The sequence below is a fragment of the Chrysochloris asiatica genome, unplaced genomic scaffold (genome assembly GCF_000296735.1).
Source record: "Chrysochloris asiatica unplaced genomic scaffold, ChrAsi1.0 scaffold00004, whole genome shotgun sequence".
In the NCBI taxonomy this organism is placed as follows: Eukaryota; Metazoa; Chordata; class Mammalia; order Afrosoricida; family Chrysochloridae; genus Chrysochloris; species Chrysochloris asiatica.
The window spans coordinates 6,501,579-6,517,309 of NW_006408522.1; the positions used below are offsets into that span (position 1 = coordinate 6,501,579).

Genomic DNA, 15,731 nt, shown 5'->3' on the forward strand with positions numbered 1-15,731 from the left:
TCAGAACCAACTCTACGGCACATAACAACAACAACCAAATTCCAGTTTCAGAAGCTAGGTACAACTCTGTTCAGTGGCTTGACTCTAAAGAGTCCGTCCAAAATTGTTGTAGTATTACAAAGTTCTGTAATCTGTCATCCAAACAGACTGCTTTCAAAGTTACTTTAAAAAAAGAAAGAAAAAGAAACTATTTCAACCACTTTTAACTATAAAGTTTTGAAGAGAATGGAAGCATTGTCTTTAGCCAACTGGCACAGGAAGGATAAGGTTATAAAAATGATACATACAATTCAAGGTGAGTGTAAAAGTAACAATGTACATTTCATAAAATGCATCTTCTGGACTTTAACATCAATCATGGTGCCAGGAGTCAATAAAAGGAGCTCCTGTATAAAATCACAAGGCGCCTTAAGGGCGCAGTGGGTTAAGTGTTGGGCTGCTAACTGCAAGGTTGGTGGTTCAAACCACCAGTCCCCCTCTGAGGGAGAAAGATGAGGTTTTCTGTTCCCATAAAGATTCTGAGTCTCAGAAACCCTAAGGAGCAGTTGATGTGAGTTGGAATCGGTGGTGGGTTTGGTGTTCTTAGTAAGGTGAGGGGAGTTTTCTTAACCATCAAACACATTTTTACAGTCTGCCCACTTCCTCTCTCCATTCAAGTTCCAAAGAGAAAATGTGCTGATTAAAAAGTATCTGCACGGTATATTTGAAGATGAAGGCACACTGAGCAGGCCATTTTTGGCACTCTTTACTAGGAGCTGATGCAGCGCATTTTTTTTTTTTAAAGCAGCTAACACACACAGAATTGAATCTGCTATGCCAGGTGTCACTTACAACTTCTTTAAACCTCACACAGGTAGGTGCTATTACTATCCACATTTTAACAGAGGCACAGAGAGGTTAAGTAACTTGCCCAACATCTCACAGCTAGTCAGCAGTGCAACCAAGATTTAAAATTTGGCAGTCAGGGTGCAGAGTTCTTGTTCTTATCCATCATGGTCTTTCAGTTCTCATGGTTCAAGGGCAGCTACTAAGCAGTCAGCAAGAGAGTCAGAATTAATGCATGACTTAGCCAGCTCCGGAGACACCCATGAGATCTTGTCCTCAAGAGCAAATGTGGAAAATTACCTTCTGCCTATCCTTATTCTTGTCTGTACAGTCTAAAATGTCCCCTAGCTAAGCCTTTCTTTAGAGAGGACCTCTGAGCGTCTTTGTATTTCATGCAAAACAGGTCTTTGAGTTTCTGTGGGCAGTCGTATTGCCATAACAAACATGATTTAAACAGAACAATTTACTAAACTCAAAACAGCCCTGTGTATTAAGCACAGCTGGACACCATATTATCGCTTGTCATAAAATTCTCAAGGTGTTTGACTATCCAGATTTAAAACACACAAACTCAAAATAAATAACAAATACCTAAACTGTCTCTGAAATCCTGTTCTGAACGTTATTTTCCTTAGGAGAAAGGAAGGAAACCAGGTATTGCATTCAACAAGGGGAGGGAGACGCCCGCAAAATAATGCAGCCAATAATTGCTGACGCTCAGCCAACTTTTTTTCCCAAGACTCTGTAACAAAGGAATATTTATCTGTATGAAAGAACCTGGGAGGGGGTTAAGATTAAGAGAGAGAAAGGTAAAAGGCCTACATGCTATAAACATTCTTCCATCCAACCTGGCTCTGTCGATGTCTCTACCAACACCAGGGGATGACATTCTAACAGCCCCAAGGCCCCAAACTCCAGCAGGTTCTCACAGATGACTGGCCACCGCCCCTTCCCACGCTCAGAGTAAATATTACCAGCAGCGCAAAGTGCACATCCCGAGGGACATCGGGGCGAGGGGGCAAGGCTGCACGCCACCACTCCAGAAAGAGTCCTTTCCTGGGAAAACGCTATTTCCAGAATCTTCTCCACACCACCCCTGCTTCCCCGCATAGCTTTTACTTTAGACCAGAAAAATGGGAAGAAAGGGCAGAGGGCCCCTCCCCAGATCCCGACGCCAGCTGGCCCAGGTGTGCCAGGTGCGCCTCGGAGAAATATGGCAGGGGCAGGTGGGCTCCTGGCAGGGCCTGCTGGAGGTGGTGGAGTCGATCGGGAAGGGGGTACTTCCGAGTGGGTGGTGGGTGGGTCCCTTACGGTCTCCCTCAGCTTCCTCTCCTGGTCCAGCTCGCGCTGCAAGCTGCCCGCGCGCTCCTCAGCGGTGTCCGCTTGCTCCTGCAGGCTCCGGATCTTCCTCCGCACCGCCTCCAGGGAGCTGCTCCCCGCCATCGCGCAGGGCGGCGGCGGGTAGGCAGGAGGGTTGCGGTGGGAGAGGCCGGACGCTGTGATCCAGGCCGCCGCCGCCGCTGCTCCCTGCAGTCTGTCCGCCCCGCCCAGGCAGCTCTGCGCGACCGCGGCGCCCCCTCCGGCCCAGGCTCAGCCCGGAAGTCGCGGCCTCAAGGATTCTGCAGACGAACCGCAGGCGGGTGCGCGAGCGCCGGGGCGGGTTCTATCTGACGGGCGGGGCGCGCGTCAAGGACCCCGGGAATTTGCAAAACGCCGGAGGCACTGCGCATGCTCGGAGCTGCGGATAGTTGGGAGACCAACTGGAGCACCTGATGGGATGGGCCCTGCCTGGAGCTAGGTTACCGAAAAAGAAATTTCACTTGGACTCCCCTTGTCCTTCCGCAGTCTTTCCTTGCTCCAAAGCCCTAGCAACGCACAACCTAGTTAACGGACTTGGCTGTTAAGGACGCTGGCGCCGCCTGCTGGCCGCCCGCACGCTCCTCTCTGGAGCCTGGGATTCCCTATGCCGGCGGGAGGGGAAAAGGGGGGAGCAAGAAGAGAGAGAAAAGCAAAGAGAGGAATTTGGGGGGCGAATGTACTCTAAAGGGACTGTTCCTCGTATGTAAAGAATCCCCAAAACACAAGAGCCTAACCCCAGCAACCCCTGCCTTCCTAGCTCACTAGGTGAAGATCACGACTCTGTGAATGGACTAAAAGGTTACAAGCTTGGTTTCGCACCTAAATGTGGGTGGTTCTAGTCTGAAAGTGAGCGGTTTGAATTTACCTAGAGCACCTCAGAAGAAAGGCCCTTCCAACAGATCCCAGGAATTGAAGGCCCTATGAAATGCAGTTCTACTCTTTAACACATGGGGTTGCCATGCGCCTGAATCAAATCAGAAACTGGTTTGTATTTTGGTTTTGGTGTTCCGAGTGGAGCTGTGTGATCTCAAGCAAGCCAGTCTCGGTGGGCTCACTTTCATTTCATAAGAGAACAGATTCGATGATCAAAAGTCCCTTCTAGTTACAACCTCTGGTTTTAGATCGGTTTCTCAGACTTTGTGGAGTCCCATGGATCCTGGGCTAACCGATGATGCTTTTTAAAGGCACCCCATGGAAAGCCGCTGAATCGTTGGAGCGAGCCTCTGGATGATAATCCTCAGTGGACACCATCTCGGGGACTCTCCTCTGGAGACTTGCCCCTTAGGCTGCATTTCTAAATGCCTTCTTAGTCTCAGGGCTTTCTTTCCTCCACTTCCTCACGGGAAGCCCTTAAAGTCAGTTCTGGATGGGTTCCAATGTAGGGAAAATGAAGCAAAAACATACCTGACAGCCCTGTCTTCCTCTAAAGGTGGAACAAGGCACCTCTGCTTTTTTCCTGACTCGTCTTCTTTGGCCTACTCACCTCCCAGGCAGCGACTCTCACAAACCCCAGCAAGAGCTCTCACATCCAGTAGGTGGAGCTTCTTGCTTTGTTTCTATACAGTTCATCAGGCCAGGGCCACAGGTCCTTCCCTAATCCTAACTTGAACAGACTGTGGTCCTCCAACATTGAGGGTGGGTGGAATGAGTGTCTGGGGTCCTCCCAAGGAGACAGGGAAGCTGTTGGACACATCTGAATGTTCTAAGTCAGCCAACTAGTAACCTGCTTTTCAAATCTCAGGAGCAGGTCAGTTTCAGGTGAGTTCATTTTCATGCTGATGTCATTATTCAAGAGTGTAGGACAGCAGTTCTCGGCCTTGGCTACACACTGGAATCACCTGGATATTTTAAAATACTGATGATGCCTGGGTCCCACCCCCAGAGTCTGGTTTCATGGGTCTGTAAAAGTTCTGGTTGCAAAGTCAGCTTAAACGGCAAGGTCGGCAGTTCAAGCTTTCCAGCCACTCCTCGGAAACCCTATACAGGATCTCTATGGGGTAGAACCGACTCGATGGCACTTAACAACAACAACAAGAGTCCTTGTGTGTTACTGCGGGTTAATGTGCTGGACTACAAGATGGGCTTGAACTGCAAGGTTGGCAGTTCAAGCTCACCGGCCACTCCTCGGAAACCCTATACATAGTTGCTATGAGTTGGAACTGAGTTGGAACTGACTCAATGGTATTTAACAACAGCAAAGTACAGCTTATAACATGGGTTTGTAAAACTCCCTCAGTGATTCTACTCAGATAAGATTGAGAATCACTAGTTTAGAAAGTGAAGACCTATAGGGGGGTCTAAGGGCTTAGAGGTTGCATATATCCCATGCATTATTGGGGATATAGCTCTGGTAGTGTAGTGGTTACGAATTGGGCTGCGAACCTCAAGATTGGCAGTTCGAAACTTCCAGCTGTTGCACAGGAGAAAGATGAGGCATTCTGCTCCTGTAAAGATTTACAGCCTTAGAAACCCTATACAGGGTTGCTATGAGTTGGAACCCACTCCACGGCACATAACAACAACAACAACAGGATCAGCACTGGACTGGGAACCACAAGGTCGGTAGTTCAAACCCACCAGCTACCCCTCAGAAACCCTATACAGAGTCACTATGAGTCGGTACCTAAGCAACCGTACTTAACAACAACGTACTTATAGGGGAAAGGGTTGAGAATCCGAGATGCAAAGGATTCCTCAATCCCCATTAGACTACTTATGTGGAACAACAACAACAAAAAATGAAAAGTAAATCTATCAGGTCCACTGCCAGCTGAGTTACAACCTTTTAGGCTAAGAAGAGTAAGAACAGCCTGGTGATGTACTCCTGAAAAATCAGCCAAGGAAAACCCTATAGATCATAGCGGTACAATCTCATGCATGGGGTCACCACGAATCTAGGCAACTCAGTGAGAGCGAACACAAAAAACACAGGCTAGGAAGAGCCCACTTCTGGAATAGCAGTTACTGAATCTATTTTAAAATTAGTAGATGACAAAATTTGTAAAAAAAAAAAAAATTAAAATAAATACTATATATATGTTTTTACAATGTTGATTATCGACAGTTAAATACCCTAATCCCAAAGGTAATCTGATTCTCCCTCCTTCAGGAAGCTGACCTCTCTCCAACCCTTCCCCTTTCTCTAGTGACATCTGTCTCTTCCTCCTAGAGTCTGGACTATTTTTACTTTTCAGAAATCACTCTAAACATAGTATTTATCTACAAACTTCTTCAACATTCCTACAGTTCCAAAGAACCAAAAGTGTCTTGAAGGGAAAGAGCATCAATATACTACTCAAAAAGTATCCATTTAGGGACAGTTTTCCAGAGGGGTATAAAAACACATAAACCACACTCCCAAGTTAAGACTCTCCCCACCCCCACCAAGCTGGCTTTAAATATCCTCTTTCCTACTTCTGCCCCGCCCCATTCCAACACTCCCTAAAACAAGACTTTTCAATAAAGACAGGAGAGCACTACATAGTTACTATAATTATTATCCTTTTTCCATAAGAATTACAGTAGCATTTTTCTCCTTCTCTTGCCTTCAGTCTCACTGGGTTATTTTCAAATTCTCTGCATTCTTTTCCTTATAAGGAATATCTCTCCTTGATCTATCAGCAGCTCTTTAAAAAAAAAAAAAAAAAAAAACCCAACGAAATAAACGTCCTGCTGGAGAATTTGGGGGAGACATATACCCCCCATTTAGCTGCATACAAAGCAGACATCTGATCTACATTATATAAAACAGGCACAGAATGAGATGTGTTTTTTTGGTTCTTTTTTCAAAGCCAGGTAGCTTAGAACTTAAAATGTTTTGCTAAATCAGTGCTTCCTCAAGCCCCTTCTTCCAGAAACCCTGATTCTAGGAACCTGAACGTTTCTTTTTGTCAAATTCTGAATGTCTTATAGCTGGAGTTCTCATTTACAAAGCACACCCAAAGATTCATTTCAAACCTTTCATGCCACAAAACAACCTTTACTTGATTTCAAGACCCCAGCCCCTCTGGTAATTTGCATTTTACTCTCATACAAAAATTTTGGGTCTTTGCATTTCGTGGATCAACTTCTGGACATAGCTTTCCCCGATGCTCATAAATTCTTGGAATTGTTAGCAACTTCCCAAGGAATTCTTTCCTAATTGAGCCTCTAGGCTTAATTGGCTTCTAGAATGGAAGCCAGTAAAGGGGTATGAAAAGAAGTCTGTCATTTGGAGCTCTAATGCTTCACTTGATTTTAAGTGACAGAGACAAGCGCTTCAGTTCAAAAGATTCCAGAAGGAACTGGACAAAGTGCTTGCCTGAACTTAAGCTATGTGTGCATCACCCCTGAAACTATGTGGTGGTTGTCACAGGGCTGACAGGTGGGGGTGGGGCAAGCAGGAGGGGCAGGGGGATAGCTAGCTCACTATACCATATAAAGCACTGGGCTATATATAACTCCCAGCTTTCTGGATCTAGTGGCCTCAAACTGCAGACCCAAGCAAGTATCATCTTTCCAGTTAGATCTGACTTGCTGGATTAAGGCTTCCTTAGTGGAATAGGCCCTGGTGGAACAGTGGTTAAGTGCTTGGCTGTGAAAACGTTCCAGCCCACCAGCTAATGCAAGGGGGGGGGGGGGGCGGAAATGGGCAGTCTACTTCTATAAAGATGATACAGCCTTGGAAACCCTATGGGGCAGTTCTCCTCTGTCCTATAGAGGCATTGTAAGAGTCCACTGGAGGGTCATGGGTTAGATTTTGGGGGGGTTAGTGAGATAGGAGACCTCTATCTATGGGCTCCGAAACCAAGCTCAGCCTTCTAAGCAAAAGAACTAGCATACAGGACTTCAGAGTCCCAGCCCTCCCAAACCAAGTCTTCCCACCCACCAAAAGTATGGGGAAACCAGGTATTCTCCGTTTGCACAAACCTTGGTGAAAACCCCAGGGGTTTTCTGCCATCAGGGAGGCAAAGTTCACCTCCAGACTCCAATTTTAGCTGCTCAGATTCTCCCAACGTTTCCACCCACCCACCTCCATTCCCAGGTGGGGAAAGAAGAAGGAGAAAAAAAGAGACAGGAATGGATGGAATATAAACGAATGTGTGCAGTAGCCAGCAATCGGAGGCAGCATCCATGCTCTGGGCCATGGCAGGGATGCGTGCAGGTGTCCAGCAGGAAGAGGCGAGCCTCCTCCATTGCTCTCTAGCCTCTGCAGTGACCCCAAATGGTCACAAGGGCAGGAGGTGAGGGAGGCAGTGTGTTCGTGCACTTACGTCGGTGGCCTTTTTGTCCGCCAGCTCCAACTTCTCCTGGGCATCTTTGAGAGCCTCGGAATATTTGTCCAGTTCATCTTCAGTGCCCTTGAGTTTCTTTTGCAGTGACACCAACTCATCTTCCAGCTGGGAGTTGGCCGTAGGGGAAGGGGAGGGGGGGTGCAGCAGGCAGTGTGATCCCGCAGGGGAGGGGTGTGGGTGCACAGAACCAGAAGGACAGGGACAGCAGCGGGAGAGAGAAAGGGAGAGACAGGGGAAGAGAGAGAGAGACAGAGTTAGCCAGTCGTGCGCCGCGCCGTGCCGCGCGCCCCGGTACCTTGGCGGCGGCCTCGTCGGCGGCCAGGAGGCTGTCCTCCGCCTTGTGTAGCTCCTCCAGCACCCGGTCCCGCTCGTCCTCCGACACCCGCAGCAGCTTCTCCTTGGCTGCGATGTCCTCCTCCAGCTGGGGGGCAGCAGCGGGCGGGCGCGGGCGGCCGGCACGGACCGGGTGTTAGACACACACACAACACACGGGCGCCAGGTTGGCTGGGGTCCCACGGCCTTACGGCGCCACTGAGTTGGGGTTTAAGGGCTCCTAAGTAACCTCTTTTCGTCCCCTGATGGAGCCGCACACTGACCCACCCAGCACCCCCACCTCCCTAGGACGAGATGCCCGCGGATATCTCAGCGGACTCAAGTCTACAACCTATGGGCGCACAAAAGCGCCCGTCTCCCTGTCTCGGGACTGTATCCTCCATTTCGTCCCATCTTTGTTCTTTGGGAAGACTTCGCGAACCCCTCCTGTCTACCCCCCTCAAATCTCCCTATCAGTTCAAGGCCCTCTTGTCCTCAGTCAGAAGTCCTGAAGACCTTCTAACACTTTGGGGTCTAGATCCCCCTTCCACCCCTCCCACCCTTTCTTCAAACGCCCACGCACCGGTCACCTCTTCCCCCCAATCCAAAAGAGACCCCCAATCCTGAGATTCAATTGCATCTAGGACTAGAAGTGACTCTGCAGGAGATGGAAACCAGAGAAGGGAAAATAAGTTTCCTTAGAAGAGACTGAAAAGTTAGAATTAGGCCGAGACTTGATCTTGCCCTTTCCCTTCCCAGACGAGCGCTCCTGATCTCCCCAGGGAGAAAGGGTGTCCCCACATCCTGAAGGAGTGGGGGTCGGTAAGAAGGTGGTGCCAGGCCCGGGGACTGGGGCTCCGAAGAACCGGGTCCTTGGAGCGTGGGCAGCGGGGAGGTGCAGACCTGCTTGCTCCTGTCCTCCGCTGCCTTCTTATCCGCCTCCGCCTGTTCAGCTCGATCCAAGGCGTTCTCCTTGTCAAGCTTCAGCATCTGCATCTTCTTCTTGATGGCGTCCATGGTGGCGGTGGCGAGGGTCCCCTGGGCTGCGGCAGGAGAGGGGGCGCGGCGCGGGCGCGGAGCGGCGAGGCGAACGCGCGGTCTGGCGGCTGAGGCAGAGTGCGAGCGCGGAGCTGCGAGCAGCTCCCAGATATGTACTTTCCCAAGGGGGCGACCGCATTCCTCAAGACAGCCAATACTTTTTTGGAAAAGCTTCTTTTCTCCGGCCCCCTCTCCTCCCTCCGCCCCTGCCCCCTCCCCTCTCCTCCCGCGGGGGCCGCTCGCCCATTCGCTGCCGCCTGCCGGCCTCCCAGTTGACGGTGGATATGACTATATATGGGGACCCGAGCCGCCAAGGCGGCGACCGGGCGAGGCCGCCCAGTTTCCAAACCTGCGCGCCAGGGTGAAGGCTCCGGAGTCTTGCTGGGGCCGGCCCGGGGCAAGGTGCTCACCACTGCCCTCTGCCCTCCGCGCCCCATCTTCCCAAGGCCGGCGCCCAGCAGTTAGGGTCCCTAGGCAGGCCTGCCCTGAGCTACGGGAGGCCGAGGAAGCGAGCTAGACAGTGGGTGCGCGTCGCCTCCCCAGCCTCAGTTCCCAAGTGAACGACATAAGGTTCTCGGAGACCCCAGCAGTCTCAGCACCCCGCGCCCAGGCCTGTGCGCTCCAGGCACCCGCCCAGCGCTGCCCTGGCAACTCTCAGCCCGCCAGGTGTCTTCCAGTGAGCTGAAGGTCTGGAAACTCCACGGGAGCAGAGACAGGAAGAGCTGGGAAGAAGGCTGGGGAGACGTTGCTGAGACTCCTCAGTGCGCGTCAGAAACCCAGAGCGACACAATAATAGCTCTAGGAACCTGACTAATTTGTGCCCTTCTGCCTGAGAGGAGAGAAAATCAAATACTTTAGGGGCACAGGACCAAGTTGGCTTAGCGCACGCTCTCTGTCTGTCTGTCTCTCTCAGTATGCTGTTTCTACAAAGGATATAGTGTGGTGTGAAGATGGTAGTGGGAGTTGAAGGGGAACGCTGAGTTTCCACACAGGCTGTGTGGTCTTTGGTCTCTATCACCTTGACAACTAACTCTTCATCTTTAAATCCTGAGGGTAGAAGACCTTTGACACCTCTTCGGATCTAACTTTTTTTTTTTTTTTTTTTTTTTACCATTTTTCTTGCACTGCTTTTAAGGAGTCAGCCTCTTCCCAGGCTCACGAGTCAGGTTGCCAAAAACGTGGGATCAATGTCATCCCAGCTAAGTCATCATATCCACTGTCTTAACTCTCAGGAACTAGGCCCAGCTCTGCTGCAGGCAGAAGGACCTCCCCTTTTCCTCATTATTTTTAAACTCCTCCCAGCCTGCTCTTTTCCAGTTTGGGTTGGCATAAGGGAAGGTTGAAGGGAAGAAAAGGGGGGGCTCCACAAGGCCCTGCCTGAGACCTGGCTGAGGCAGAGTTGGTGAGGGTCTTGTTAACAGTCCTCACAGAATAATTCACAACCTGTACTACAAGGCTACTGAATATTCCCCAGACGGTATCTGGGCAGATTAGGCAGGCCAAACAACTTGTAAATCCTTAGGAGAAAGATCAAATTCCCCTCTGGGATTTTATCAGGTTTCTCCACTAACCCAACTGCCCAGGAGGAAACAAATACCCTGACTTAATGGTCAGAGCATTAGATCTGTGAGCATAGGGGCTGCGTGTCCCAGAAATTCATCAAGGCCCTGGAGTCACCATGTATCAACTCAACCAGTAGAAGCGCTGGCAGTTGTCAAGGCCTGTGGTCAGTACACAGTCAGGCAGACCAGGAGGGAGCTGACTCACCAGTCTGGAGCTCAGTAAAGAGGGCAAAAGCAGGAACTCTGGAGTTAGACTCTGAAATCCAAACCTGGTCTGCCTACCTCCTACCTCCTTCAAATGTGGCTTGCATTGCAGCATCTCTCTAAATCTCAGTTCCGTAAATTGGGGTTATAAATTATTCTCTCTTAGGTTTGTTATAAGGATAAAAATGAGAGGTAAAAGACAGTTTGTCTAGCACATGGAAAATGCTAATAAATGTAGCTGCTTAAGTGGCTTGGGCAAATCATTGTTTTCTTCTCTGAACCTCAGTTTTCTCATCTGTAAAAATAAGGCATTGGAACTAGAGAAACACATTGAGGGACCACATATTACTGGGGTTTTTTTCCATCGTGCTTAATATAGGTGAGGAACTCATAAATTTGTTCTTAAATGAACCAGTACTATGGACGATTCATTGGGCATGTTGTTATTGAGCATCTGCTGTATAGCATGCAGGCACTGAGCTGTGCAAACTAAAGTGAGTGAGACATCGCTTTGCCCTCTAGTTGTTCAGCTTGAGCTGGACCATAAGAACTCAGAGGAGATTGAGATAGAAATTATGAGGTTGGAACAAATAGAAAAAGTCTCTCTGAAAGGATGGTACCTTTCAAACTAATTTCAGAGGATGAATATGACTTATACAGAGAAAAGGGGGATCCCATGGTACAGGGAGAGAAAAGAGAATCGAGGAAAGAAAGGGAATGTTGGATGGTGTTTGGGTAACAGGTTGAGTTGAGTGTAAACTGGGGCATGAGACTGGAAAGGTACATTGGACCATATGGTGAAGGACTTTGAATTCCAGGCTCAGATGTTCAGACCTTATTGTGTGGTTTGAAGACATCCTTTTCTTTTCTCTCCACTTCTTCTCCCTGCCCCATTCATCTAGGCCTATATTCAGAAGTCAAAGCTTTTGGTGTCTACATGTGGAAATGAAACTGCATAGAGCAGTTTAAAAAATTCCTTGGTATCACACCATTAATCATCAGACTGATGGGTTAACATGGCAGGACCCTGGTTTCAATCATTTCCATTTGTCACACCTGCTGAGATTGTTGTTGTTGTTGTTAAGTGCCTCCGAGCCAGTTCTGACTCACAGCGACCCTATATAGGGTTTCCAAGGCTTTAAATCTTCAAAGGAGCAGAAAGCCTCATCTTTCTCCTGCAGAGCTGCTGGTGGGCTCGAACCGCAGACATTGTAGCTTGCGGTCCAGCGCTGATCATATGGAGCCATCATGCTCCCATGTTGAGAGTATGTCCTATGAATAGCCAGACAGAACCAGACCATATCCAGCTTTATGACCATACCACCTTCCGGTCACTAATCGTCTAGTTGCAGCCCAGTCAGTTCCAACACTTGACAACTCATGAGTTGCAGAGTAGATTTGTGCTCCAAAGGATTTTCAAGGCTGTGACTTTCTGGAAGCATATTGCCAGACTTTTCTTCCAAGGTATCTCTGTATGAACTCAAACTGCCAACCTTTTAGTTAGTTGTTGTTGTTAAGTGCCGTTAAATTGGTTCCAACTTATAGCAGCCCTGTATAGCATTTTTGAGGAGTGGCTGGTGAGTTTGAACTGCTAACCATGTGGTTCAAACTAACACTGCAGTCCAGTGCTTTATCCTACACCACCACCTTAAGGATTAAGACAAGCAAAACATCATGACCCTATTGTAAATTCCTTTTGTACTAAGTGCACCTAATAGTCCATGGACACTCATTCACTGTGTTGGGGGGTCTGTAGGGGGTTGGGCTGAACAATGATGTGTTACAGTGTGTCTCCAGCTGCTGGGACATGATGCAGGGCAGAGCCATAGGGTAACCAGGACAGCCTGTCAGGCAAAGATGAGGTGGACCACTCAGCATCTCTGTCACTGCAATGTGAAGTAAGGCACATGGCAAATATCAGTCAGTTGATGGTAGGTGCAGAAACAAGAAGGGTTTGCACTGTTGGGCTGGAGAGATCACATGTGAGGATTGTTAAGGATAGTCATACATATTTGGACTCTCTCCAGCCAGGTTCTTAGTAGGTTGCCCATTCCCACCCAATTCAATAAGGTGTGGCCATCTGACCTGCTTTGATCAAAAAGCACAAGCAGATATGATTGATGGTGGACATTTGAAGAGTTAACTTGCACCTTGTCTCATTCACTTTTCAATGTGGTGGCTGCTCTATCATCCTGTGTTCCCAGCTGACTATGTCACACAGGCCTCCCCGGCTCTAAGAATCCAAGATTGAGATATAAACCTTTGTAATTTTAGGCCACTGAGACCTGGGGGTTGAGGCAAAACTAGCTTCTCTGAACACAAACATAACACAACAGGACATGCATCATCTAAGTTATGAGGATGCAGAGAAGTCTGGTTATAGAAAAAGAAGAATGGAGCAGATGTGTCAAGATAAACAGAAACACCATTGAGGGAAAAAGACTGGGAGAATATGACCAATTTTTAGTTCCAGGGTCCTTATAATAACCCCCTATATTTCTTGAGGCTACTTGAGAGAGTGTTTGTTCCTAGACAATAAGAAAGCTGACCAAATCATAGTGATATGGAAGCCTACACAATATCTGTCTTAGACTGAGTTTTCTCGAGGAACAGAACCAGTTATTGTTAGGTGCCATCCAGTTGGCTTCGACTCATAGTGACCCTGTATAGCGTTTCTGAGGCTGTAAATCTTTGTGGGAGCAGAAAACCTCATCTTTCTCCCATGGTTCAAATGGTTGACCTTGTGGCTTGCAGTACAGCACTTATCCTGCAAAGTCACCACACTTCTATATATGTTTATACGGACTCTTGGGGTGGCGATGTAGGAGCAGCACTGGACTGTGACCCACAAGGTTGGCAGTTCAAACCTGCCAACAGCACTTACATACACACACACACACATATATATATACACACATATATACACACACACAAGGTGCTGCGGGTTAATGGGTTAATGTGCTGGACTGCAAGGTCGGTTTGAACCGCAAGGTTGGTGGTTCAAGTTCACAGCCACTCCTTGGAAACCCTATACAGAGTTACTATGAGTTGAAACGGACTTGAAGGCACTTAACAATAACAACACATATATACACAATTATTATGTATATACTTTTATATGTATACATATATTTTAAAAATTATTATTATTATTTTATTTAAGGAAATGGCTTTTGTGATTACACGTGTCTGGCAAGTTCAAAATCTTTAGATTTGATAACAGGCTGGGGATTCCAGAAAGTTTGTGTCCTCATATCTGTAGTCAGGCAGTGGGAAGAGTGAAGAGTTAGAGAGTTCTGGTAAAATATCTGCATATAGTCCGGAGGCAGAACACACCACAGGGAAAAACTCCCTTTTTGCTATGAAGGCTTCCAACTGATTGGATGAGGGTCCTCCACATTACACAGGACAATCTGCTTTACTTAAGGTCTTCTGATTGAATCACATGTAACTACAGTGAGGCCTGTTAGAGCTAGAACCCAATACTTGGGACTTCCTTGTTTTTCTGGGTCTCATAAGTTTTCCACCTTTGACAGGGTACAATTTTACCACTGCTCTACCACTATTGGTGGAAAATATTTGCATTTTCCTTTTCTGGCAGATTCTGACGGTATGTAGATTCCACCTTTCACAGGTTCTACTGTTTTTACAACATTTTTTTTTTTTTTTTTTTTACCAAACTGGGCACCATAATCTCTTCAAGCTGACACATAAAATGCATCATCATAACGTGCTCAGCCCAGAGTTTCTGTGTGAACACCAAGAAAGTACCCAGTATTTCCTGATGTCTCTCATGCTTGGCATTCAGTTAGAGTTCTCAATAAATGTTTGTTGAATGTATGTTGATTGGATATTATTAGCAATATAAGTAAGAGAATAGGAGAAACAGTAGCTGGGAAGAAAGAGTAACAAAACTAGGCTCAAAAGTCCTTATTCAAAATAAAAACAGTGGGCTCTTATTTTATCTGAGGAATGAAATAAACATTGTGACAAAGTAGGACAAATATCCCACAAGCACTTACTGAACACCTCTGCATTCAGGGCATTTAGGGTTTATGGGAGAAAGGCAAGTGGCTAAGACCTGGGTCTTTTTCTCTAGGAAAAGTGTGTATGTGTGATGCGGGGTATTCAATGTGCATTTCCCGCTGTGTTATTACCACTGTCCCAAATGTTGCCTGAGGCCCCCATGATTAGGAGGTTCACACATCTCAGGTTTCCCAAGAAAGCTTCCCCCCTGCAATGCCCGAAAGAGGCACCTCTACTTGGAGTCCTGGTATGGTGCTGTAGGATGGACACTAGACTGCAAGATTGGTTTGAACCCTGGAAAACTACACAGGGTCACTGGAAGTCACAACCAACTCAACAGCACTTAACAACAACAACATCTTGTTATACTACATTTCCCAATACTTGGTTAGAAAATAGCTTACAAATGTGACACCTTTGACAGGAACATTCTCCTGGGTATGTACATCGGGGTTTGTTTAATTAATTCATAAAGAAAAGCCTCATTACTTGATAGTCACACCTTGTTTAACAACAATAGCTCTACCTGGGATGAGATTCCCCCAGAGTCAACAGGACTGATTCAAGCAAGCCAGGGAGAGTAAAGAATCTAGAATTAAATGGAGAGACAACTGCTTCTTCTATTGGGTTCTGGAATGCCCCATGTTCTGTTCTGTTCTGTGGGGCTTGTTGTCCTACAGAACAAGACAAACCATGATGCTTTTCTCATCCACAAGTTTCTTTCCCAAGAGTTATGTGAGGTTACCATCAAGGACTCATGGAAAATATACTGTGTCCAGGGAGTGTTTGGAGCTCTGAGGAAGGTCCTTTGACCCTGGCAGCTAAATTTCTCACCTTCCTTCCTTAGTATCACAAAACTAGTGTGTTGAGAGACTCCAGAGTACATGATCTATCTGAAGGATTTGCTCAGGCAGAATGGTTCCCCCAGTACAATGATCCTGCTTTACATCTTATAATTTATCTTCCTTTTTTTTTTTTGAATTTTTATTGTGAATTAACTGAAAGTTTACAGACAACCATCAGCTTTACAGTCAACAAATCATCCACTTTGTTTCATCTCAATGATTACAGTCCCCTCCATATAACCTACTTCCTCCCCGTGGTTCCCCAGGTACATCTTATATTCTATCTT

The 15,731-nt window shown here is 47.4% G+C and overlaps 1 protein-coding gene across 11 annotated transcripts in view; it reads right to left on the minus strand.

Moving 5' to 3' along the window:
- The window catches only part of TPM1 (tropomyosin 1 (alpha)), a 33,346-nt gene extending 24,350 nt beyond the window's left edge, over positions 1-8,996 (minus strand). For 4 of the 11 annotated variants that reach the window (XM_006831566.1, XM_006831565.1, XM_006831569.1 and 1 more), the window contains exons 1-2: positions 8,673-8,996; positions 7,437-7,562 (exon numbers count right to left, since the gene is read on the minus strand). In XM_006831566.1, coding sequence (XP_006831629.1) covers positions 7,437-7,562; positions 8,673-8,786 — 240 coding nt within the window. In that variant the 5' untranslated portion in view covers positions 8,787-8,996. Of the gene's footprint in view, positions 1-2,136; positions 2,301-7,436; positions 7,563-7,752; positions 7,879-8,672 lie in introns of those variants that run through there. The other 7 variants (XM_006831567.1, XM_006831571.1, XM_006831573.1 and 4 more) reach the window with 5 other exon arrangements.
- Between the last annotated feature and the right edge of the window lie 6,735 nt (positions 8,997-15,731).